The following is a 24,735-nucleotide window of genomic DNA, read 5'->3' as shown; positions in this document are numbered from 1 at the left end:
CTGGAAGAAACCACGACCCGGTGCGAGTCCTGCAGCACACGGCAGCAGGTTCTGTAATGGACGGGAAAAGAAATGAGAAAATGTCGACTTTGGGACTTCTGAAGAAAATTGGGGATGTTTTGGGAAGTTGTTGAGATGTGTTTAGCGGCGGTGATTCTGGGCAGATGTTGCCCAAATAGAGCCTCCAGATTGTCAAACCATTTCTGCGGCAGCCTTAAACCGGACCGGCGGCTGTAATAGGCGCCTCCATTATAGCGGCTTTATAATTTCCCTGCTTTTTCCTCTTAGAGCCTCTGTTGTTCCTCTGAATTACCTCTGAATGATTTATGCTCACTGGCCTGGCCACTGATAGACCCTGGCAACACAGATAGAAACACACTTAGGGCTTTTTGGTGTGTAAACACACTGTATTAAAAGCCAACTTGTTTCAAACAGCCAAACACATTTGCTGCGACGGGGGCCGCTCGGTGTCATTTCACTTGTCAAACACCGCCGTGTCACAGCCAATCAGGGGACTCCGTGGGCAACACAAGCCATTTAACCTGAGCAAACACAGCGTGTCACGAAGCCCGAGGATGACTTAAGAGCCTGAGCAAACACTTGCGAGAGCCATCGGGCACGAATCAAGGCGGCCTGGCCGAGGACAAGTCGGCCTCGTAATGGGTTTGTGATGACTCAAGATCGAGCGGCCATCTGTTTGTTGCAGTGGGGGAGGACCACAATTCACAGTTCAGATACACAGAATATTAGCCGGTAGTGCAGCGGAGGAGGGGAGGGTTTGGCCGGTGGCACAGGATGTAAAGCATATGTCCATAAATGGTGAATATGTTGATAGCTGAGGCCCCGATTCCCTGAGCTGGGGCCAGATAACAGGATTTGCATGGTGATTTTCAGCCTCAGTGACACAACGCCTTTAAGAGGTGTAAGACAAGTAATCCTGCTCGTGACCTTCAGACTCCTCACATACATACATGCGTACATACGTGTGGAAGACACTGAAACTCGCCGCTGACGTGGGGGGAAAGCTCACCACGTATTTAAAGCGGCGGCGTGTTTGCATGAGATTTCAATGATGTGAGTTTGAATAAACCGCAGTCATTTGTGTCCGGCGCTGTAACCGTGAAGTTCATTTGAACAGCAAAAAGTCAAACCACATGGAGCCTCCGAGAGGGAAGCTGGTGGTGCAGGAGCGTTCACGGGACTTTAAAACGACGGCGATGTCGTCTTTTCCTGTGTGGACCTCAAGCATTACACCGGCATGGTGTAAAAAAACTGATATCTAACGAGAAACTTTTATTTACTCGAGTAAATCAGCAACTTAAAATATAAAGTAGTTACTGTGCAGGTAAATTGCCCAAAAAAATAAAACTGTTGTTGTTTAATTTACTGCATCATGTTTTAAATCCTTATTGCAGGTTTTTTAAATTTATAATCTACGAAGTGGCTAAAAGTGTAAACGCTCCTGCAAAACTACCAGGAAAGTGAATAAGAACCTCAGTACATTTCCACTTTCCACAGCAACATTTTTCTCTTTCTGGTGTTGAAATAATTATTCTGCTGGCCTGAAAATACCTAAAATCCACTGTACTGACCGGAAATAATCATCAAACCCAGAGAGGACATCTAAGACAAATCAGTAGAGGTGATCGTAAAAAAAATGTGCCTGTTCCTGCTTTTTATCATAATGCTCTCAGTTTACGGATTTGAAAAGGGAAAACCCAAATTAGAAGCGTCATTCATCAAATTCGGATTAGATGCTGCTAAATATCCTCGGGGAAGCAATCAGGTGTTTAAAGTTAAGGGCAATTCCCCCCGCGCGCTGCAGACGATCAATAAAAAAAACCCAAGAGTGGGGACCGTAATAGGGTTGGCTTGTAACCTGCTCTGACAAATTAAGGCAAGTAGTGTTTTTTCATTACTTACACATCCGTTTTCATTTTTCCCATCAGTGGAACCAATTAAACAATGCTTCCTTAAATTAGTCATTGATTTTTTTAGCAATAGTGACACTTTGCAGAAGGAAATAATAACTTTAAGGGAGTGTTGCTGCCTTTTTTTTTTTTCATTACTGCCAGTCTTGTGTGAAAAAACTAAAGGACAGAAACAATTCACCTACATGGAAAAAAAAAAAAGGCGCCGTCTTAAATTAGCCATTGATTTTTCCTCAGGTGTCACTTTGGTTAAATACTTTGCGGTTGGGAGTTTTCTCTGCAAGTTGGAAATTGACAAGAGTCTATAATCTATTAGTCTTCACACACACACACACATTTCCAGTATGTAAATCTATCACCTAAAACTCTTTTCTGTCAAAAAAAGACGTGATGAACGATAAGTCCGGGCGTGAAAATTACCATAAAAGTGTTTTTTTTTCCTTTTATATCATTTGCAGGCAACACATAAATCTGCCGAGAAACCTCTGAGCAACGAACCTTTTCCGTCACGATCAGTTCAAACATGTGAAAAGTGGTCATGAGTTTGTTTTTCAGAGCTATTTTATTACAGAATTTTTTCCTATTGCCAATCCCATCCCACACACGTGAGCCTCGAGAACAAAACTCAGACAGACCAGATTCTTTCTTTAATGCTTAAATTAAACAAAAAATGAAAATAACAAAAAATAAAATTGAAAAAAAAAAAGAGAGAGAGAGAAATCCAGAATAGCAGGCCATAGCTGCCACACTTCTTCTTTTTTTTTTTTAAAGACTAGAAAATACACGTAGAATTTGAAGCAGCAACAAAATGTGCATTTACCTGATTATACAATGGAACATTTTGATATAACATGTTTTTTTTTCTTTGTTTTTTTTTTTAATTCATCACATTATAAACCTCTAAATAATTATAAAAAAAAAAAAAAAAAGCAACCTATTAATGGCAAAGCAACAGTTTTGAAGCAAAAATATACACCTCATGTTCACCTGGAACAAAACAGAAGAAACAAAACAGAAGAAGGGAAAATTAGATTTTAAGTTTTCCTTTTTTTTTTTTTTTTTTTTTTTTTTTTATTGTCTATGCCAATGAAATCAATTGTATTTTTTTTTTTTTTTTTCAATTTATTCTGGGGATGCAAACGTTATCCTGGATGGACTTGAACTGTACATACACTTCATCTGTTCGTTGAAAAAAAAAACAAACTGCTGCTGCTCTGAACCTGCTGTTTACAGTGAAGGAGTTATTTTTACAGCAGCCTGAAGCTTCATCGATTCTCCGAAACACGAGTCGGTCACGTGTGATGCAGAGAAAAACAAAAAACAAAAGAGGATTTTTTTACATCCATCCATCTCCTCGGTGCATCCTCGTGTGCCAAAGTCTCATGTCTCCCAACCCACCGTGTGTTTGTTTTTTATTTTTTCTTGAGGGGATGATCCAGTGCAGTTTATGTAGTTACAGCGAAAACACCTACGTGATGAGATCTAAAGTCTGATTGGACGACGGGGGGAGATCATCGACGGACGGACGGACGGAGGTGCTGTGTTCAGACCGGTGGCGAGGCGGTTCTTTACTGAGAGCTAAAGGTTTCTTTTTATTATCACATTACTTCTTTTTTTTTTTTTCTATAATCATGTCACTTCACCATAAAAGTATCGTTACAATACGTTTCCAGTACAGGATGGTTGATTGAGGACAAACTAAAGGACAAACAAACAAACAAAAAAACAGATCATCCTTCCATTTGTGTCTTTTGCAGGAGTTTAGGAAGTTCCCCTGGACCGTGAACGAGGCGCTGAGTCCAGTCTCACCAGGCCGGCACATGCTCAGAATCAGAAGAATTTAAAACAACAACAAAAAGCAGAATGATTCCCACATTAATGTACAAACATAAAGAAGGGTAGAAAGCCAACCACATAGCTGTTCCTGTCCATAAAGTGCACTCTCTCCGTTCTGCTGCGCGGCTCGGACGTCAGAAAGACAAGAGCAAAGAAAAAACAACAAAAAAAAAAAGAGGAGGATGTGTGTGTTTATATGAGGCAGGAAGAGGGAAGGGGAGCTCCGCCGCATGTTCAGTCTTATTCCCGGAGCGACTGTGAATTAGAGGACATGACAGTCTCAGGTGTCTGGAGGGGGGAGGAGGAGGAGGAAGAGGAGGAGGAGGATGAGGAGGAGCGGGGCGGCGTGGAGGTGTCGGAGTGCGTGTCGTGGGGCTGACGTTAATAAACGTAGCCCTCGCTGTAGGGGTGCGGCTGGCAGTAGGGCCCGTCCTGTACGTAGGCCATGTTCTCGTCAAAGTGCGACAGCGGCACCGTGTCCTCCTCGTTGATCTGCCGCTCCATGTCCGTCTTCAGCACCGGCCGCTGATTGTCGGGGAACGCCATGGAGAACAAGGCCTCGGGGTCGCACACGAACTTGTACACGTATCTCTCGCCGGCCACCTGCGGGGACGACGGAGGGTTTTTACATTCAAGGTGGTGTTACAGGCTTGTGTCCTCAAACCCTCCATCTGAACCAAAAGGTCTCATTTTCCTGAACAAACACCATTTTATCAACCTCAGAATCCAAGATGGCGCCGTCGTACCTGCTCCGGCACCGTTGCAGCTTTTTAAAATAGTTTTTATTTATGTTTTTGCACAGCGTTCACCATGATGTGTCCTCATCTTATCAACTGGTGAACACTGGCTTATTAAAATGAGATTTATTTATTTCTGCTTGTTTTTCTTCCCGTTGTCTCTCCGTATATATTCTTATTCATCTTTTTAATATTGTTTCGGTGTGGAACGGGTGCACAAAGCATTTCACTGCGCGTTGCACCAGCTATCAGTGTGTTTGTGACCAATAAAGGCCTTGAATCATATTTAAAGTCAGTCCACAAAAAAGGCTTTCAGGTGAAGCAAGACTAGAGTAAATTCTGCAACTATCTAATGGAGCTAACGTAGCTACTAATGACTGGTGTGTATGTTTTGACCCCCAGTGACTCTTTAATTGAAATTGCTAATTTACGAAAGCAGCTGCTGTGATGGGAGTAAAAGACCACATCAACAACAGATCCCTCAGAAAACCCAACAACAAAAAAGTTAAAGGAAATAACGTCCACAACACAAACAGGGTTCTAACTCTTCAGCAGCTCCACCACTTCTGCTCCTCCTCCTCCTTTTATAAGCTACTGGTGGGTGGAGGGGGGAGGGGAGTTCACACCTGATGCTGCTCTAATGCAGGTGGTGTCAATCAGCTCATTTAATGTGTGTCAAAACTCGCAGCTCCTCGTTTTCAGAACGTGCAAACGGCAGCAAAGAGCAGCTGATTCCTGGAGCCGCTTCGTTCTCTTTGCACCACATTATCTGCATTTTCTTTCTTTTTTTTTCTTTACCTTTTGCATGATTCCCTTCTCGTAGTAGTAGCGCAACGATCTGCTGAGCTTGTCGTAGTTCATGGCCGGCCGGTTCTTCTGGATCCCCCACCGACGCGCCACCTTCACACACAGACAGCACAGAGCCGGTGAGCAGACAGACAGACAAACGCTGGGCCTGATGTCCCCGCGGCAGCTGAAACGTTAAACAAACTTATCCATATTCTCCTAATAACGGTAATTAGAGTGCGTCCAGCGTGAGCAGACCTGACCAGGGATGTGTTCATTAGGAGCTTGTCACACACCCAGCGGAGGAGGCAGCAGATGTTGCAGCACCTGTCTACCAGACCACCCACCACCCGGCCTCGCCGTCCAAACCCACCGCTCTCTCTCTCTCTTTCGGCTTCTCCTCTCCCTCGCCCCATATGATCCTCTTCCCCCACTCGGTGGATCTCCCCGTAGCCGTCGCTACACCTGCCCGCCGCCGAGGCAGAAGCTAACGTGTGTCCGCGGCGTCCCGAGGCGAGCGCGCTCGGTCACCTGATGGCATGAATGGGCCCCCCTGTCAGCTGCAGCTGGCCTGAGCCTCTAGACGCCATGGGGCTGCGTGGACCACTGCCAGGCCCTCCTCCCCTCTGCACTCCCCCATCCTCCTCCTCCACCTCCTCCCTCCATCCTCCTCCTCCTCCCCCCTCCAGCAGCGAGCAACAGTGACTGAGGCCCACTGTGTGTGATGTGGGCGCACACAGAACCGGCCTCTGTTCCATTTCAAAAGGCCCAACCGCCAACATGGGTTTTATTTTTAGGAATATGTCCTGTGAAATATTTAGCAGGGGCGAAGCCGCGAGGGTCAGATGGTCAGACGTGGCCCGATGCAAAATAAATGTTAAAAAACAGACTCGAGAGCGTTCCTCCTCAGACGCTGTTCTTTTACAATGTCGGATTTTGATTTGAAATTTAGCTCTGGCACACTGAACGTCCATATATTCAGCTGGAACTGGGAGGATTTAGAGCAGGAACTAGCGATTATTTCAATCATAATCAATCAATCAATTTGCCTTTATGCTCATTAAGTAATTTAAGTGTATAAAACACAAAAATATAAATGAAAAAAGTACCAAAACAAGTCCTAAGAGGCTAATTTTGTCTGATCAACAAACCAAAACCCTCAAATATTTAATCAATAATGACATGAAACAGACAAAATCAACACTTGCGTTACTGGAGCTGCTTTTCTAACTTTGTATTTCTGAGCCTCTCACCTCCTCTGGCTCGATGAGTTTGAACTCCATGCCGCGGCCGGTCCAGGCGATGAAGTGGGAGTTGGACGGGTCGTCCAGCAGAGCCACGAGGAACTGCCAGAGCTGCAGCGAGCCTCGGCGCTGGTACGACGGGCCCTCGCGGTACAGGCCCGACTCCTGCTTGATGTCGCCTACAGGACGCAGAACAAAAGCTTGTTGTGAGGCGGTTAAAGATCACGACGCTGTGACTAGTTTTCATTGGAATTAAAAGCCTCTCGGGGGGCGACTCACCTTCGGCCTTCTCCGGCACCACGCAGGTGTCGTCGTAGAAGTGTCTCGCCACTTTATCAAACATACAACCTGGAGAACGAGAAGGAGCGTTTGATGCAACGTTCAGGAAAAAACCTGTAAGTGCACAATCACAGCATGCAGTGGTATCATCGCCGGTACCTTCAGTCCTGTTAGCGTGAGCCAGATAGCCGTCTTGCCGTAAGTAGACAGAATGGCAGCTAGGCACTTCTGCTGAAAGCCAGGCGAGAACGAGAGTGGGTGTTAAAGGGCCCGAAGGCAGCATTAAGAACACTATCTCAGTTATCTGAGAGCAGTCAGAGCCTGTTCACTCAATGCACCACTGGCTCTGATTAAAGAAAATGCCCTCCAGCGTCGGCATTGCAATGGCTCCCAGCCACGGGCGAGCTCGCTGCATCACGCCGCTAATACGCACCGCGGGCGGCTCCACTCAGAGCGAGATTTACTACCCAACGGAACACGGCGCTCGCGTGAAAACACGAGCCGACACCACGGAAGGTTCTTCATGATTCCAAGGGTTGGAGCTTTTTTCGGATCAAAACTAAACGGACCTGCAGGTGTTGGTTTCTCACCGCGACACAACTAGAAAGTCGTCGTAAAGAGAACTCAGGCTGCATCCAATCCAAACACACCATCGTTCACCGAGTTATTTAACGTGAGAGAGTCATTTGCTATAAGTGGGTGGAGCTCAGCTGGACAAACTGATTCAACATCACACCTGTAGAGTTGTGAGTCTGTGACGCCGTTCGATGTGAATCAGCTGCACAGACCACATGGGCCCTGAGCAGCAGGTCTCGCTGCACCATCTCTGTCAGTAAAGGCACAAAAATGCAAAAAAAACCTAATGTTTAATTTCTTTTTTCGACTGTTTCCTCTCATGTCATCCATTTTTAATCGTGACTGCATTAAAATAAAACGTGCATAATATGGAAGGAGCCTCTGATCGCGGCTCGAGGATAAACGATATGCAAAAAAAACATCACAGGATACGACTCGTAGGCGTCTCTGTGGCACCGAAATGCTTCATTTACGACAGTGTTTTGTGGCACATTTACGTAGAAAATGCAGCTCCTGTGATGTGCATGTTGTGATTTTGACTAATTGTTCAGCCCAATATCTGGCTTCACAACATCTTCAGTGCGTCTATTTATTCTTTCTTTCCTTCGTGGATTCAAGACGACATCAAACCTTCACCTGGAATTCCTTCCCTCTCATCATTTAACATGAAAATCAGTTCTTTTGGTGTTTATTTCTTGCCTATTCGGTGATGACAGTCCAACCATCCTCCACCAGTTCCCACACCGTCCGATTGACCCGCCCGTTTTACCGTCCGTGTACCGAACCTCCCACAACACGCGCCATCAGAAACGACCAAACAGGTTACAAAGTGAATGTTCAATAAACAGACTGAGGCCCGTCATTTAGGCCCATAAACATTTCTCTGAGCTTCATCAAAGTAATGGGCTTGTGGAGGAAATTGCTGCTAATGAAATTACCAGCTCCCCTCCCATCCTTTCCAACAGGCCTGCTCCAGTCAACATGCTCCACCGTGACGGCTAATAAATTCACTCTGATGCTCCGTCTCGGAGGCGCAGCAACAACGCCGGCAGGACCTCTTGGCACGATTAACCAAATATACATTTCTCTATTTATTTATGATCTTTTTATTCAGCTTTATCCTTCACTGTGTTCACTGGCTGCGTTTTTCTCAGGTTTATATCACTGAAAACAAAACATCTTCTGATTTTGGATCAATTAGCAGCATGCACATTGGACTGATTTTAGACAGGAGAGAATAATTGTCAAAAAATAGGCTGTGGTTTTACACCGAAATCTACTTTTTTCTTCCTGAAATCTTCTGCTGGTGTTAATTGAGAAGCCACGCCGATGTGAAACTCTGCAAACACGTCTATGCCAAAGTAAACCTGCCAATGCAAAGTGAGAAAACACCCAAAAAGCACGGTTGTGTGGCGTTTCGGTGACGAAAAACTGCTGCCGTTAGGAACACAAAGCGTAACAGAGAGTGTGTCTTTTTCTTTAGTTGCTTTTCCCCCTGACTGCTCACACAGACCCTCCTCCAGAGTCCTCGCTGTCGCCTTGTGAATGAACCCAGCAGTCCGGTGAACGTCCATTCATGTCCTCGTGTAGCCTCGGGCGCTACAGAGGCCTCGGGTTGATGATTAGGTCCCTTTCCTCTCTGACCGAAGGGAGCGGATAAGCGTGGGAGGCTCAGATTCTGGACCGCGACCAAGCCTAGGCCCCCCTCTTTTCTATTAGAGCACCACAGGAAATGGCGAACGGCGCAGACACCCGGCCCAACCAGATCCCCTGCCCTAATAATGGGCAAACTTAATAAGCGCCACCCCCTCCTACCATGTCTTCTTCCATTCCTGAAATTATAATGCTCTGGTAGCAAAAGGAAAAAAAAAAAAAAAGAAAAGGCTGCCATCGCTTCTCGGCTCTTTAACTTCTCGGAGCAGCTTAACACCCACAAACTTCTCCTCTCACCTGAGTCGTAGGTGAAGTCCCTCGGCTCCTGCTTGATCATCATGCCGGCGGGGTAGGCGTGGGGAAGCGGCGCTCCCATCATGGCCGGGTGCTCGAAGAGGGGGTCGGGGTACTCCTGCTTGAAGCCCTGAGGAGGGAAGGGGATGCTGGGCTCGGACATCTGCCTGTGGTAGATGGGCCGGCCGTCCCGAGCCATCGTCGGCGGGGAGGGAAACGAGTGGCAGGGCTCCGAGAGCTGACGTCGAAATCTGAGGCAGAGTCAGCGTGTTCGTTACACACACACACACACACACACACACCTGACGTCGTTTAGCTTAATCCTGTTTGCAGTGACAGAATTTCACTTTTAAACATGACTTGAATCCTCCTTTTTTGTCATTTATTATTATCATAGGACCACAAAACAGAAACAGAAACAGAAGCCGGACCTAAAAACATCTGGGACGACCTGATTAACTCGTTACATCACCTGGTTGACTAATTGAAGAACCTCTCAGCTCTGACAGCTTGTAGGTGGACCTCTGATCCGACAAATTACCTCGAATGATCAAACCTTATTAGATATTAAATCGACTATTAGGGGTTTTTATTTAAGGCTGATTATAATTAGCAGCAATCAAGACAGCCAATAACAGGAGCCGATAGACATTTACAGAAAAAATTAAAAATCTTGGTGCTAAAATTTACACAAACTTTTTAGCTTTTTGACTTCTGAAGTGTCGACAGGCTAGTGCTAGTGACCTGCAGCCAATCAGACGCTCCAGAACGCAGCCGTGACGACAAACAGGGAAGTGGCCGCCTCAGAGTCCAAAAAGAGCATTTTAAACACTCTCTAAAATTATTTTATTAAGTTTTGTTCAAAGCAAATGAAGCTGATAACGAGCGAACAGCTGAATGTCAGCTCTGACAACTGGTGATAATTGGTGATCTCTGATATTAAAGGAGGCATGAGTAGAGAGTGTGAAAAGGTGTGCTGCTATTTTTATTTTTATTTTTTTCAGCTTGTAAATTAAAAGGAAAAAAAAAGTTTCTTAGTTCCAGTACTGAAGCAGCTGCTCTCAGATCAGTGAATCTGTACGACACGTTTCTTGGCCCCGCCCACTGAGGACTCACCCGACCAATGGGATTCTCCGGTAACTAAAACCCACATGTGCGTCTGCCGCTGCGACCTTATTCTAATGTGGCACAACCGCCAGCTAAAAGCCCCGCATGTAAATGTGATGTAAATGTAAAAAAAGGCTGCAGGCTGCGCTACCTGTGGTCCATGGAGTAGGCGTTGTCGGGGAGAGGCTGCGAGGGCGGTATGTGGGCGTAGGTCCGGTCTGGTTTGGGTGTCGGGGCTGCCGTGGGTGAGCCATGATGGAGGGGGGACACGGGGGTGCTACAGGGGGGCGTCACTGGGCTGGAGGGCTTCATTCCTGTGGGCTGCTTCTGCTCGTAGGCACTGGAAGCGAGAGACCAGAGTCAAACTGGAATCATGTGACCTGTGGGGTGTTTTGAAGCTACACGTCTGAATCTAAACACGCGTGTCTTTGCCAAACTAAACATTTGTTCCCGTGATCTTTACTCTTTACTTGAGAGCAGAAACTTTGAATTGGCAACCTGTCAAACAGAAGGCCCATTAGAACTAGTTTTAATTAGATTAGAGGGATGTGAACGGTTGCTGTATTCAACTGCTGAATTTATTTTTCTTTTTAAAGGCCACCTTAGCAGTGTGCTGGCTTGTTTCAGTGGATATAAACATCACACCACGCCAGACTTTTGATGTAAAGCAAGCTCTGCCATAAACGATTGCCTTTTCTGTTCTCCGTCTGAGCAGATGTCACCAGATGAGCAAATGAATCACAAACTGTCAGCGTACGGCGTCATTATAGCAGCATGCGAGTGGCACCGGGCGCCACGCCGCACAAATCAAATCAGCTCAGTGTAACTAAGCAACACCCGCATCCCAAGGACCCGCTCATTAAAGGGAGCAAAAGGAGACGCTCGCACCACCGTACACGTGAAGGTGCTTCTGATTAATATCAAATAACATCAACAGCAAGTTTGGTTTTTTTTGGTGCATCTGATTGTCGATGGTGACTGAGTGATGCACAGAGCTGGACACTGGAGACCTATCGACGCTAAAAGTTGAGCAAGAGTCTGCAAAGTAATGTTCAGCTTAATAAAAATATATAATGTTGAACAATTGGCAAGTAATAAAAAATATGCAGATAGTTTTTTCACTAATTTACTATCAATAGTTTCATTATTGCTGCCAGTTAAAGGGAAGGAACCAAATAGCAGTTCTTGCAGCTTCTTTTCAATGTTGCTGCAGCGTCATTCATACTACTGGTTTATGCCGGCGCCGTGCGATGGCCCCACCTGATGCTGTACGGACACTTCTCTCCATACTGGAGCTTGAAGGGCCGCTCCTGACTGCAGTTGGAGCTCAGCTCTGAACACGGGCTGTGCAGCTCCCTCTTGATCTTCAGCTGCAGTCCGTGGAAAGCCACTAGGAGAGGGGAGGAAGAAGACGAGCGTTTAGACGCTGACAGGCAGCTGCAAATAGCTTTCTGATGGTAGTTTCTTGTTTGCAGCATTTATACAATCAGTGGACAAATAAATCCTTAATTCACATAAATCAGGAAGGAAGCTGATGTATTTTGCTGCTTCTCTCATGAACCTGTTGGACATTATCCAAAAACAAAACTACGAGCAGCAGCTTTCCCCAAATCTGAAACCAGCCGTTCCATATCAGCGTGAACGTTCACCAAACCACGACTGATTATGTGAATCTGTGACGGATAAATTAAAAAAGACTCGCTTTTCCCAGCATCCGTCTGCCAAACGATTTGACATCTCAGACCATCACTTACACAAACAACTCACTTCAAATCTCATTTGTTCGGCCTTTTTCCTGACGGGGACCCTGTTAGTGAAATATGACAATCATAAAACTGGGTGTGCGGCGAGCTCCTCTAAATGCTTTATCTGCTTTCAGCTGGCTGTCAATACGCTCCAGACGACAACAACAGGGCTCATTGATCTGAAGGGGGGCCTGCGCTCGCTGCCTATGGCCCCACGGCGAGCCCGGTGCATCTGAGAGGCTGTTAAGTGCCTGATCAGTCCTGATTAACATCCCATCATCTTGAGTCATGATCAACGCTAATCCAATTGACTGCGCTTCTGACGAAAACCCAGTCAGTCAGAATGAAGTCAGGCTCAGGTTGCCTCGCCGATCGCCGTCTCACCGCCGCTGCACACAAAGCAGCCGTCCCACAGCGCTCTGTCAAACGGGGGAGAGGGCCAGCCGGGGCCGGGGCAGGGGCCGGGGCCGGGGCGGGGGGGTATCTGACTGAGAGGTGGCCTGTTCCTGGGCTAAAAACAAAGTGACCAGAAATCACCAACGGAGAAAGGAAGTGCATCGACTTTCGGTCCAGTTTGAGTGCAAACATTTAGAAATTCGATGACCGAAGAGACTCAAATCTGCGGTTTGGGAATATTTTTCTTTCACGGTCAGGAAGGTCTGCGAGGCTGCTGGGAGCTGAGAGAGGAGGATGTTTTGGGGAGTTTTCTCACGGCTGACTGACAGCTGCCGTACGAGCAGGGGTCGATCTGCCAACACCCCCATCTGACGCACAGCCGAGCCCCTGGGGGACGGGCCACACGGGCCCGGCACGACAAAGCTCAGGGGTTGTTCGCAGCCCTCGCTGGGGGCCTGACCTTTCCAGGTCATCGATCGGAGGTCAAAGAGACATTTCCTGAGGGGAGACCTTTGACGACGCTGGCATTGCGGAGCCTTGTTAAGAGCTTATGAAGTCAAAACAATACCTTAGCTTCGCCTCTCCAGATCACCATCAGCGTCACGTTAATTACCAGCGACAACAAACACACATGAATCTGTTTTTCTGACTTTAGAGCTTCTGACTCCTCCGACTCACCTCACGCTAAACTATATTTCTTTCCTTCCTGAGCGTCTGAGTTATTCAGTTTGGATATAAAAATTAAAACCACGTCTGCAGTAACACGGCGTTCAGCTGCAAACGCCACATCAGCCATTAACAATGGCTTCACATGTGCCGCAGCACTGGGTCTTAAATTAGAAATGGAAATGTCACAATAGATTTCGTCAGCGGGGTGCCAAGGTACACAAATCAATAGCGAGGGCATTGCCTCTGACTAAAACAGAGACTTCCTTTTTAGTCCAGAATGTCATGCCCATCACTGCTTGATTGCTCTCATTATCTACATATTGATTACCCGAGATGGTAGGGTGTTTAAAAGAAGAAGCAGTTAGAACAATTACTGGCTCTATTTCGAATGCAAATGTTTGTTTTTTTTTCTTTTCTGTGCGAATGACTTTAACATTCAGCAATTTTATTTGGTCTTTGCGGGACGGATTAAATAGAAATCTTTGCTTTAAATATTGAAAAATCTTTTTTTTTTTTTTTGTCTTTCGTGAAAGCAATGTTCAAGATTTCAATTTTTCAAAATGTTCCCGCAACCCCTGCTTCTAATAATTTCATTTTAGCTGCAATTTGTTTGCCAATCCTTTCACTATCAAGGATCTCTTGGCCCCAACTGTTGTTTACTCTGAGGTACAAATTGTGCATTTTGGCAGAACCAGAGCCTACGTTTGGCAGATATTTCTCCAGTCCATTCATAAAAAAATACAGGTCTTTTGGCAACGGCGAAAAACCTTCCATTCCATTTTCACCTACTGTAGGTGCTCGCCTCTGCTGTTAAATGACGGAGGCTCGGATGTGCCGGCAACGTGTGGCCTCATTTTACACCTCCTCTACTCCTTCATCATTCCCTGCTAAGTTATGCTAATGGTAAGCATCTGTGTTGGAGTTTCGAGACAAAGAAATTTCTCCTTCTCCTCCTCCTCCTGCAGCCTGAGGACACTTTCGCTTCGAGGCCGCTCACATGCTGCTTCGGCGCCGTGTAGACGGAGAGTGCGAAGTTGACATTGAGGGAAACAGCCACGGAGAGGAGGCGACGAATCCGAGGCCGTGAAAACACCAAACCACAGCGAGGGGACAGGAATTTAAAAACTGGTTTCCTCGTATGATTTTTAAACCTATAGCACGCCTGATTTCTTTTTTTCCTTTCTCCTCTCCTTCGGCTTCAAATAACATTTAAACGTTATATTAAAACGGACTAAACTACATATTACAGATATGAAAACTGAATTTTAAGGTTTTCTTATATTATATTTGGTTTAGTTTTCTAAAAAATAACACTAGAAAAACTCCTCTCAGAACATTTCATTACATCTTATTTTACAGTTTGCTCTTGCTAGCAGGTAGCTAGCACAGATAGCAAACAGCACAATAGGACACATTTTGGCTAATGCTAACGATGCTACGATCTTTACGGTCAAGGCCAGTTTAGTTTGGCTATTTTTAAACCAAATAAATTTACAGCTTGTTTACTGGCAGCGGACCACAAGTGAATTAATTTAAACTAAACACAATATATATAAAGCTTAGTTTTCTTTTTTTTCCCCAAATCAGTTCTTAGCAAACATTTCTCAAAAAATTACGCTTTTTTTTTTTCAGCTGCAGATTTGGCATTTAAGCTGCTCCAACGCGGGACTATTTTCAGCTGCGGAATAAGACACATGTAGCGCTCTGGCGGGTATTTATAGCCAAATTATAGTGTGTGTGTGGGATTGACGCGAGATAAACATTCCCCACGTTGATCGTAATGCAGGAAAATGCCACCCAGTGCTTTTTTATTTTACTCTTTACCTCCCAGATAAACAAGCTGCTGTATTTCACACACACATGACTCTGTGCAGCATCAGTTCATCGTCGAGGTCTTTGAAACCTCCGTCAGCTCCGCCGTCTTCCTCTCCTCTCTTTAACTTCTCCTCGCATCTCCCTCCACCTTCGCCTCCTTCTCTATCTCGCCATCTCTCGGCCCGGTGAAACCCATATGGGAGAGCTGCCGGCTGGGATGCCTGCTCAAGCGCCCAACCACGGTGCCCTCACCCTCCCGCCATCTGTTAGTGCCTCTCCAGTCTGCTGCAGGTTTGCCAACAGGACAATTCAGATGGTCAGCAGTCTCCTGCCACCATGGCCACCCACCCCGGCTACCTCTGAAGGACAACGGGACAGTCTTGGTGACCTCTGGTTCTCCACTCAACGCCACACCGCCTCCTCCATCTTGGATTTTAGGGGCAGGATGAGGCACATTTGGATTGTTTTGAGGTCATTGCTGTACTGCTCTGGACAATAAACACCAAGCTGGAACTGGATGAAGTGAAATATTCAGTTGATTTAAGTGAGATCATTTTTTTTGAACAGTCCAGGTTTCAAGGAACAACAGCAAAAAAATCTGATTAAAATAAAAGGCTCCATAAAAGTAGTGTAATTATTTTTTCCCTATAGTATTTTTTTGGCCAGTCAAACCTGCATTTCAATGTAGGCGACCCCTCTGGTTTTTAATCTAGAAAAGCACCAGGAACCTGCTCAGTGATTTCAGGCTGTGATCTGGGTCACGTGGGGTTAAAAGGGCTGTGACTTCGCTCGATGCCAGATCCGTCCCAGTTTAGTTTTTACCCAAACGTTACATCTGCCGCCACTGAAACGAAGCCTGTAAACATCAGACCTCTTTGTTCCAGCTCCGAGTCTAACTCCTGCCTTTTGGTTTCCAGGTTAAAGGGCGTAGAGGACGTAGGGAAGACGCAGGGTGTGGACATGCAGTTTCGGTGTTGTTTCTCACAGTTTCATGTGCCTTTTTGGCTCCTCCGAAAGACATGTGCTCGCTCCGGGTCCCACTGAGCTCCACTCACTCAATTTCTGTCCCCACCTTGGCACTACTTCCTCCAGAAGCGGCCCGTGCCAAGTCACCAGTCCCCGTGTGCAGCCACCGTGCGCAACCAGGTGAAGAGCGACCAGCCGCCGCATCCTCTTCACACAAAGGCGGCTCGTGTCAGACATTAGAGGGTGTTTTTTGGAACTTTTAAAGGAAGTATTCTTAGAAACAGGGGATAAAATATGTAGAGAAAGAGAAAACAAACAACAAATCCAGGCTTGCTTTCATGCTGTAAAATCCCCAGTGAAGGTTGGCGGTGGTGGTGGTGGTGGGGGGGAGCGTACAAGAAGGCCAGCCAGGGATAGATGTAGTAGTGACTAATATTACACGGCCTGATTTAGGAAACCACACTGCATGGCTGTGCACAAAAAAGCACTTCGAGGAAAAAGGTCAAGGAGGAGCACTTTTTTTAAAAACAGATTTTATTTTAAAAAATTCAAAACAGCCATCAGTTGACAGCAGTTTGGACTAGCTGGAGTTAAAAATATCACTTCAACCGCCTGAAAACAAATCAGCCGCAATATTTTGATGTCTCCTTATGCAAATAAGTCGCAGAGCAACAACATCTCAGCGGCGGCAGCGAAGAGGTTGGCGAGCGACGAGGGGAAAGACGGAGCGACGGCAGGGAGATAACCCCCCGCCACGCACCTGTCTGCAGACCCACTAGACTGCTGCAGCTCTCCAGAGAGCGCAAAGGTGAGGCGGCCGACACACACGGAAAAACACACGCCGACACTTTCCACGAGTACAAACACACCAGTTGGGACGAGCGGAAAAAAACAGCACAGATGTTCGCACACACATAAACACACACATGAACACACACACACAGGAGAGAGAGAAGCGACTCTTACTCACAGTTTTCAGTCTGGAAGTCTGGAACGAACTGCTCGTCATTGTCGGGAACTTGAGCTAAAGACAGGAGCAGAGAAGAAGAAGAAGAAGAAGAAGAAAGGGGATGATTGTTTGTGATGTTGATGGACAACGCAGCACCAGATCACAGCCCAACAGTTTCCCCGCTGAACAAGCAGTCTCCTGGGATCATCGTCTGGCCTCTCCCAGCCTCCCAACAAATAGGTTGATTTTTTAAGAAATCAGGCAGGTTTGCTTTTTTTCCTCTGGCACACACGTGTGTGTTTTTTAACATCCTCAGAGTCGTGGCGATGATCTGAAGTTATTAAAAAAATAAAAATAATAATAAAAATCATGATCATTTCAATTGAAACAGTTTTGACTTCACTGATGTCCTACATGATTTAACCTGTTACAGTCGCTCAACCCTCAAAAAAAACCAAACCAGATCTGAATTTAATCTGTTTTGCTGATGATTAAATCCGACTTGTACGACTCAGTGACAGGAAAAGAAAAACAACCAGGATAATATAAAACGAGGACACTAAATAACCTTGAGCAGCTTGGACCGATGTGTTTTCCACAGTTTACTAAAACTACAAACATTTTCCAACAAACTTCAGCCTGAGAGGGAGAAAACATTTTTGCTTTGGGTGACCGTCTACCTCCTAATTCCACTTCCTGAGGTCGCCTTGTCCATTGACTGCTCGGCGGCCTCGGTGTTCTCTCCTTGCCAGCAGCCAAACACCCATTGTTAACAGGATCTAATTGGCTTCTTCCCTACTGGTGAATCCACCTGTACCTACCGAGTTAGGTCTGTTCCAAACCTTGCAACGCTTCACCTGCGCTTCAAACGCCCCTGCACTCAGGCTAATGCTAAAATAATGAAGCCTGCACCACTCCGGCTCCAATTAGGCATGTACATATTTATATCACACATATTTACACTCGGTGACAGTTCTCTGTGTCCGTCAGGTCGGAGTCTCTCAAGCGAAAGGCACCAAAAAAAAAAAAAAAGAAAAAGAGACAGATTTAAAAGTGTCATTAGCACGTCTATTTATACAGACAATGAGGTGGATCCTCATTATCACAGGATCAGTAACGAGCCTCGACATGTCGAGAGATTTAAAAAAAAAAGAAAAGAAAGAAAAGAAAAAAAAAATTACCGATTTTCCATTTTTGTCCCTCTTGATGTGGTCAGGGATGTTTTTCTCTTCAGCAGAGGTGTGAATTGAGGAGAGTAAACAATTAACAGATCAAGAGGAGAAATTGCTCCACATTTTCCCAGAATGTCAAACAAAGACGCTCCAGTCATTTCAGTCTGGCTTCTGGTGTAGTCGGAGCTGTCGGCGCTCTATTTCATGCACTTCTTTTGAACACAATTTAGCCCCGTTGAATTCCTGTTAGAGGAAAACAACCAGGACATAATGAGACCTTTGCTGCCTTACAGGCCCATATCAGGAACATCTGAATGGCACGCAGCAGATAAATAACTATTAAGGAAAGTCGCTCTGTGACAACTCAAACTCTAATAATTTGCATTTTCCAATAAAAAAAACCCTCAACATCCTGAAATCAGCAGAACTCAGGAAGCAAAATAAAACTTTAGAGAACAGAGCTCAGAGAGGAGAAATGGAAAAAACCAACAACAACAACAGAAAAAAAAACAAAAAACAGAAAGCAGCAATGTCTCAGTGTCCAGAAAGGAAGTAGAGGATGGATGAGTCACCGGCCTCAGTCTGTGAATGAGCCAGCTGATCTCTGCAACAAACTCCTGGGGAGAACGGCAGAGCTGGAAATCTGCCGCCATTCACAAAAAAAAAAAAAAGGTGGGGGGAGAAGGACAGAAGGGAAAAAGGAGGAAGGATTAAAAAAAAAAAAAGAGGGAGAAGTTGTAAAGGTTGTAAACAGAAGGCCTGAGACCATCACAGGAGTTTTCTCAGGCTGACTTTTAAACAAATTTTTTGCATTTTGCCTGCTGATTTCCAACACAAATCGTCTGCAGCTGAATTTCACGTCGTGCCAACAAAGAAAAACGCAGTTAAAGCCACAGATCTGTAAAGGATTTAACTCAGAGTGGAGGAGGAGGAGGAGGAGGAGGAGGAGGAGGAAGAGGAGGTGGTGGTGGTGGTCTGAGGGGTCAAACATTTGCCTGTCACATGACGAACCTTCAACCTCTCGGTCTTAGGAGTCGGAAATTCAGTCCGTGGCTATAATTCCTCCTCTTGTTCCAATTACCTGAACTAATAAATCTCAGAAATGGGAAGGTATTCCTTTTCATCCTAATGGACAGGAAGTCATTCATTAAATCTACAATCTTGAAGCGTACATCATCACATTGATCCATGACAGGCAGAACCGTAATCCTTAACAGTAATACCTCTTATCAGCCCGCTGTCTCTTTTCTCACTTTGGATACTGAAATATTAAAATCGTGTCTTATTCTTTTTACACACCCCGCGGTGGGTGTGCGGCGGCGCGACGCCTCGTCTCACCTCGCCGCTGCTCGCACTCGGCTCAACTCCTCCGATATCGGTTTTCAAAGAATACGTCTCTTTTTTTTTTTTTTTTTTTTAAAGAAGAAAAAAAAAAAGCTTTGGATTGCACTGCGAGCGTTCTCAAATGTGTTAAAGAATAGATGGAGCCCATAAATGATTGAGTCTTTTTCGGCTGCGCGAGCCAAAATTTCTCTCGACACTTTTCCAGTGGATGTATTACGACTCCATCCTTTTGTTAGAATAAAGTATTAAAGTTGATTCAATTATATTGCACACTTTAGAGTTCTGCTTTACGTCTAGAATTATGGCTTCACAACGCTGTTTAAAAAAAAGAAGATATATCCTCAAGCAGGGCAGGATTTTATTCCTGCAAACGTGTAATAAAAAAAATAAACTAAATTCACTAATTGACTTGTTGGGCACAAATTAAAAAACACAGTAACAGTGGTCACTACAGTGCATGCATTTCTGTCCTCATATTTTCTATTTATTGAAATTTAAATTTAAATTTAAACATTAAATGACACCCCTAACACCAGCTGTATTATTTTTTTACTAGATTTTTCTAAACAATCCCGTCTTCACTTGAATTTAATTTTACAAATTAACACACACTCATATATTAAATATTTTCTTCTTATGCATAAACCAAAGATCTGCTATTACAAAAGTAACTGACAAATCTCTCTCTTTTTTTTTAAAGACAAAACGCCGGCAGTTTGTTTTTACTTTTCAGATTTGCACACATGCAAAAAAAAACTTTCCAAGCAATCGTCAAAGCAGCTCCACAGTCTCATGTAAAGAGACAAATACTGCTTCGAATAAACACCAAAACGTTTCAGCTGGAAAATTCTACATTTTCTAACTCTTCTGCTAACTTTCACATCGCATGCAGCATTTAAGTAAGTGGCATCCCGGCGAGATGCAAATGCACAAGTCCAACATGCACACATGCACATGAAAACCACAGCGAGGACGAACAACATTCACCACTGACCAAAACTTCGGTGCTGCAGACACGGTGGAAAGAGGACGCTCGCACTTAAATCCTGAAGCATCACGTCTCAGTTAGACCACAATGAGCAAGTCTTGCCATTAGAGGAAAAAAAAAAAAAAAAAAAATGAAAAAGCAAAGAAATTGGATAGATATATATATTAAAAATAAAAATAAAAATTGAGACTGGTGTTTGGGAAGTTTGCGAGAGAAAAAAGAATTATAGATCCATTTTTTTTTTTTTTTTGCCGCCAAGAAATGAAATTGAAGAAGACAAGGTGATGGTACAGCTGTAGAAGATAGAGAGGTGTGCTGAGAGGAAGCAAAGAGAGAGAGAGAGAGGGAGAGAGAGGGTGAGTGAGAGAGAGAGAGAGAGAGAGAGAGAGAGAGAGAAAGAGGGAGCTGGTGGGCTACAGCACAGCTCTGGTGGAGGTGGAGGTAGTGGCGGCGGCGGCGGCGGCTGGCGTGCAGCGCGTTAGCTCCTGCCAAAAGCAGAAGAGACAGTGAGCGTCGGAGAGCCTTCTCCTGGTAATTTGTGATGACACTCTCTGGGTAGAGCCTCCTCGGTCTCCCTCAAGACCCCTCGCTCACAGTCTCTAATGTATGCATGACACACAAGGTGCCTCTTCCACACAGGCTTTTAATTGGACTGCGACACTAGGCATGTAACTCCAGGCTGCTTTTTTCCCCCCTCACAACCTATCCATTTTTACCCATCTCTCCTCCTTTTTTTTTCTTTTTTTTTTTGCTCGAGATTTAAAGCACTCACCTTCTGCCAGCCAAGTCTCCTGCAGCTGACTGAGGTCCTGGAAGAGCTCTGAAAGGGAAAAACCAAAGCAGAGAAAGCCGGTTTGAAGGCAGTTTAAAAAAAAAAAAAAAGAAAGAAACACAGTCAAAGCCCAGGAGAAGCATCAGAAACAAGTTGCTTCATTATGGCTGGCTGATATGCCATTGGAGCTCAGTGGGCATGTGTGCAGCTAATAACAAGTCAATTTGTGTGTCTGACCACTGACAGAGGCTTGTGAGAATCATCACAGGCCGCCGTGTTGTAATTGAGATTCTGTAGTTAGCAGCGCAGGTGGCCGCAAACCAATTGAATTTTGCTAAATGTTTAGGAGCCGTGAAATTAACTTCTCCCTCTGTCCTGCGCCTACCTTCAGTGTCCAGAGCCAGGTCGGACTTAATGAATTTTCTCTTTCTGTCATTTGCTGGCCTCTCGCAGCTCGTTGCCTTTTCTTGCAGCTTCTGAAAAAAAAAAAAANTTGTTGGCTGCAGCACATGTGCAAGTGAAATAGCGAATGAAAAGAGCCTGGAGGAGCCACTCATTGATGCCTCACACACTTGCAAAGCTTGACACTTAATGAATTTTCTCTTTCTGTCATTTGCTGGCCTCTCGCAGCTCGTTGCCTTTTCTTGCAGCTTCTAAAAAAAAAAAAAAAAACAGATCAATTTTTTTTTTTTTGCTCTCTCTCTCTTTTCCTCGCAGTGATTCTGTTGTTGGCTGCAGCACATGTGCAAGTGAAATAGCGAATGAAAAGAGCCTGGAGGAGCCACTCATTGATGCCTCACACACTTGCAAAGCTTGACACATGCAGAGGGGGCCTGTGCTTCACATATCAGACGTAATTAACGAGTTGTAACACGGTGCATAACCAGTAAGACTGTGTAAAGTAGTGGGCACCTTGTTTAGCTGTTTATCTTTGATGATTAGAGGAAACCTAAATGGTCCCTGAGGGAGGAATGAGTCTTGGCAGCAGCAGAGAGAAAGACAGAGATGGGATCAGAACAAATAGAAGGAATTAAAGGGGAGAATCCACAATCAGAAACAACATTAGAAATGATGCTGTGGAAGAGACAAACTAGGATTAAACATCTTCATTAAGAGAGTAGCTGGATGAAGACAAGGAGGAGTGCATCATCAGCTCATTCACTTTGGTTTTTTTTGTTTTTGAAGCAGTGATCACTCACTTTGGAGTTACAGTAAGGCACTTGCTGGTCGTGAAATCCATCCATTCTGCACCGTGGTGGCTTCAACTGGCGGCCAATCTGCAGTCTGTCCCGTCCCGTCACCCTTCAAACAGCCACACAGAGAGAAGAGAAAGCAGAGACAAGCAGAGCATGAATGGCAGCTTCTTATGTGTCTGATTCACTGACACGCAGGTCAGAAACCGCCTCGTGCGGCTCCGAGTCCGAAATGAGCGACGCCGCCTCCGGCGATGCTGCAAAGTTAAGTTGCCAATCTGGTCATTCGGTGCGTAACGAGAAGCGCGCCGAGCTAGAGGGCGCACCGGACGGCTCTCCGCCATCTAATAAACTTATAAAGCGGAGGAAGTACGGAAAACCACGCGCACTTACCCCGAGACTTCATCCGCGTGCGGAGCGCCACGGAGCGGCTGCACAGTGTCCGCGGTCCCGGCTGCAGCCTGCGCCTTTCCCCGCTCGCTGCGCTGCTTTCGAGCCGCTTGGCATCGCCTCCCGGGGCCTCCCATGGAAACAAGCCGCACTCCGCTTCCTATTGGTTGTCAATGTCTTTCACTGGATCAGATTGCTGGCAGTCAATCACGCACGGCTTCAGGGCACGAGACAAGTCACTGACAACACGAGCACGCGCTTATCTCAACGTTTGGAGTTGTTCATGAGGAGCGGGAATGGCGCACCAAAGTTTAGCGGGATTTCTGCTGCTTTTACATTTACACTTAAACACACACACACACACACACACACACACACACACGCAGACTGCACCTGCACTCCCCCTCCTCTCCCTCTCTCTCCCTCACACACACACACACACTCCCTCTCGGTTTCCTCGCATACAGTGTGTGTGTACACACAAACACACCACTCACTCCTCTCCCGGTCAAGTTTGTGTCCATGGTAACGGTGTTTTGAAGCGCCTCCAGAGGGACCGGCTGAAGCGCCAGCTCCTTCCTCTGCTGTAAGGGATACATTGTTGGAGGAGCCGAGGACCTGCAGAAGCCACTGACCTGGAAGTAAAGCCCAGGTCAGCCGAGGAGGGCTTCCAGAAACCTCCAGACACACATGAAGCAGGACAAGCCCCCACAGCCAGCCACTCGTCTACAGCCGTTTAAAGATATGAAAAAATCCCATGAAATTAACTTTAATCAACTTTTTTTTCTTCTTCACAGGACTGTATAAGAGTTTATGTGTTACGCTGCTTTGTTTTCTGAAACTTTTTTGGTGTCGTTGCGTCTCATAGATGAGGGATCAGAACAGAATCATGTGCATTATGATATAATGAACAGTCCAGTGTTGTGGATGAGCTTTATCAGGTCTGTTAGCAGTGAACGTGGGAGCTCTGCTCTCCTCATGTCCTCTCTGCCTGCTAAGAATCTGCTCTTTATGTGGGTGTTGTGAGAACATTAGAAAGATCTGAACATGAGCTGAGCAGACCTGTGAGCATCGTGGTGGACGTGTGTCTAATGCTATGAATGCTAAGGCTAGTGAAGGTTAATTAGGGGTCATGCATCTAAAACGTTGTTTCCTGTAACTGACACTTTATTGCGAGATATTAATTTCCACAGTTACAGTTACAATTCAGAATGACATATTGGCATTAATGTCAGTTTTCCTTACTGAGTGTCGTTATTTCGTCCCATGAGCAACCGCCGGGATGCTAACTTTATGCTAAGCTAACCAGTGGAACTCACTCAGGATGGCCTGTTGGACAGCTAATGCGCTGAATGCTACGCTAGCGAGGTAACGTTCTGCCGGGAATCAGTAGCAGTGCAGGTAATTCACATAAACACAGAGACGTCTGCCGTCGACTGGGAAGTGATTTATTTCCTAAAAAGCAGAATAATTCTGGTGTCAGTATTCTGTACGCTGGACCCAGTGAGTTTAAATATATGATGCAGCCTTATTTAAACTATAATCCTGAGCAGCAAAATGAGAATTGCTTTCCGTAAAAACACTAATTAAAACAATATAAGACAGCAGTTTACCTAAAGTTGACCTGAGAACTAGCAATACTTACAGCTGTGACAGCAGCAAGAAATGAATTCATCCTGTTGTGTTTCCTCCTTTTCCTCTTCAAGAGTTCACCTGGGACGTTCTCCTCAATAAGTATACTGAAATACGTACATTTAATTTGTCTTTTCTTGTCATCGTACATTTCCTCTGCTGCTATCAGGGCTTAAAAACCACTAAGAAGTCCTCAAAAAAGTCCCAAGCAAACTTGAAATATGAAAATGGAGCAGGTAACGGTGGACATCAGGCAAACAT

The 24,735-nt window shown here is 45.4% G+C and overlaps 1 protein-coding gene across 5 annotated transcripts; it reads right to left on the bottom strand.

The window, feature by feature from the left end:
• Positions 1 to 3,999: 3,999 nt before the first annotated feature.
• etv1 (ETS variant transcription factor 1) lies at positions 4,000 to 22,503 on the bottom strand. Of its 5 annotated transcripts, XM_008287366.1 has the most exons (13): positions 22,459 to 22,503; positions 22,172 to 22,219; positions 21,645 to 21,732; positions 21,260 to 21,307; positions 17,005 to 17,058; positions 11,704 to 11,833; positions 10,595 to 10,783; positions 9,340 to 9,587; positions 6,973 to 7,041; positions 6,814 to 6,882; positions 6,544 to 6,713; positions 5,303 to 5,404; positions 4,000 to 4,370 (listed from the first exon to the last, which is right to left on the bottom strand). In XM_008287366.1, the coding sequence occupies exons 1-13, from the start codon at positions 22,501 to 22,503 to the stop codon at positions 4,149 to 4,151; spliced, it is 1,482 nt and encodes a 493-aa protein (XP_008285588.1). In that variant the 3' UTR covers positions 4,000 to 4,148. The 5 variants fall into 5 exon arrangements, with proteins under 5 accessions (XP_008285588.1, XP_008285589.1, XP_008285590.1 ...); XM_008287367.1 differs by lacking the exon at positions 22,172 to 22,219; XM_008287368.1 differs by lacking the exons at positions 21,260 to 21,307; positions 21,645 to 21,732; positions 22,172 to 22,219; positions 22,459 to 22,503 and adding an exon at positions 20,494 to 20,554.
• Between the last annotated feature and the right edge of the window lie 2,232 nt (positions 22,504 to 24,735).

Source organism: Stegastes partitus, unplaced genomic scaffold, assembly GCF_000690725.1.
Source record: "Stegastes partitus isolate 25-593 unplaced genomic scaffold, Stegastes_partitus-1.0.2 Scaffold497, whole genome shotgun sequence".
In the NCBI taxonomy this organism is placed as follows: domain Eukaryota; kingdom Metazoa; phylum Chordata; class Actinopteri; family Pomacentridae; genus Stegastes; species Stegastes partitus.
This window is presented reverse-complemented; position numbering and strand designations above follow the sequence as displayed.

Excerpts from the sequence above, each read along its gene's own strand:
- etv1 (XM_008287366.1), bottom strand. The coding sequence starts at position 22,503 with ATGGATGGATTTCACGACCAGCAAGTGCCTTACTGTAACTCCAAA. Across the intron at positions 22,220-22,458 it reads TGCCTTACTGTAACTCCAAA|GGACCATTTAGGTTTCCTCT; the intron begins GTGAGTGATCAC and ends TTCCTCCCTCAG. Across the intron at positions 17,059-21,259 it reads GGAGACTTGGCTGGCAGAAG|CTCAAGTTCCCGACAATGAC; the intron begins GTGAGTGCTTTA and ends TCCTGTCTTTAG.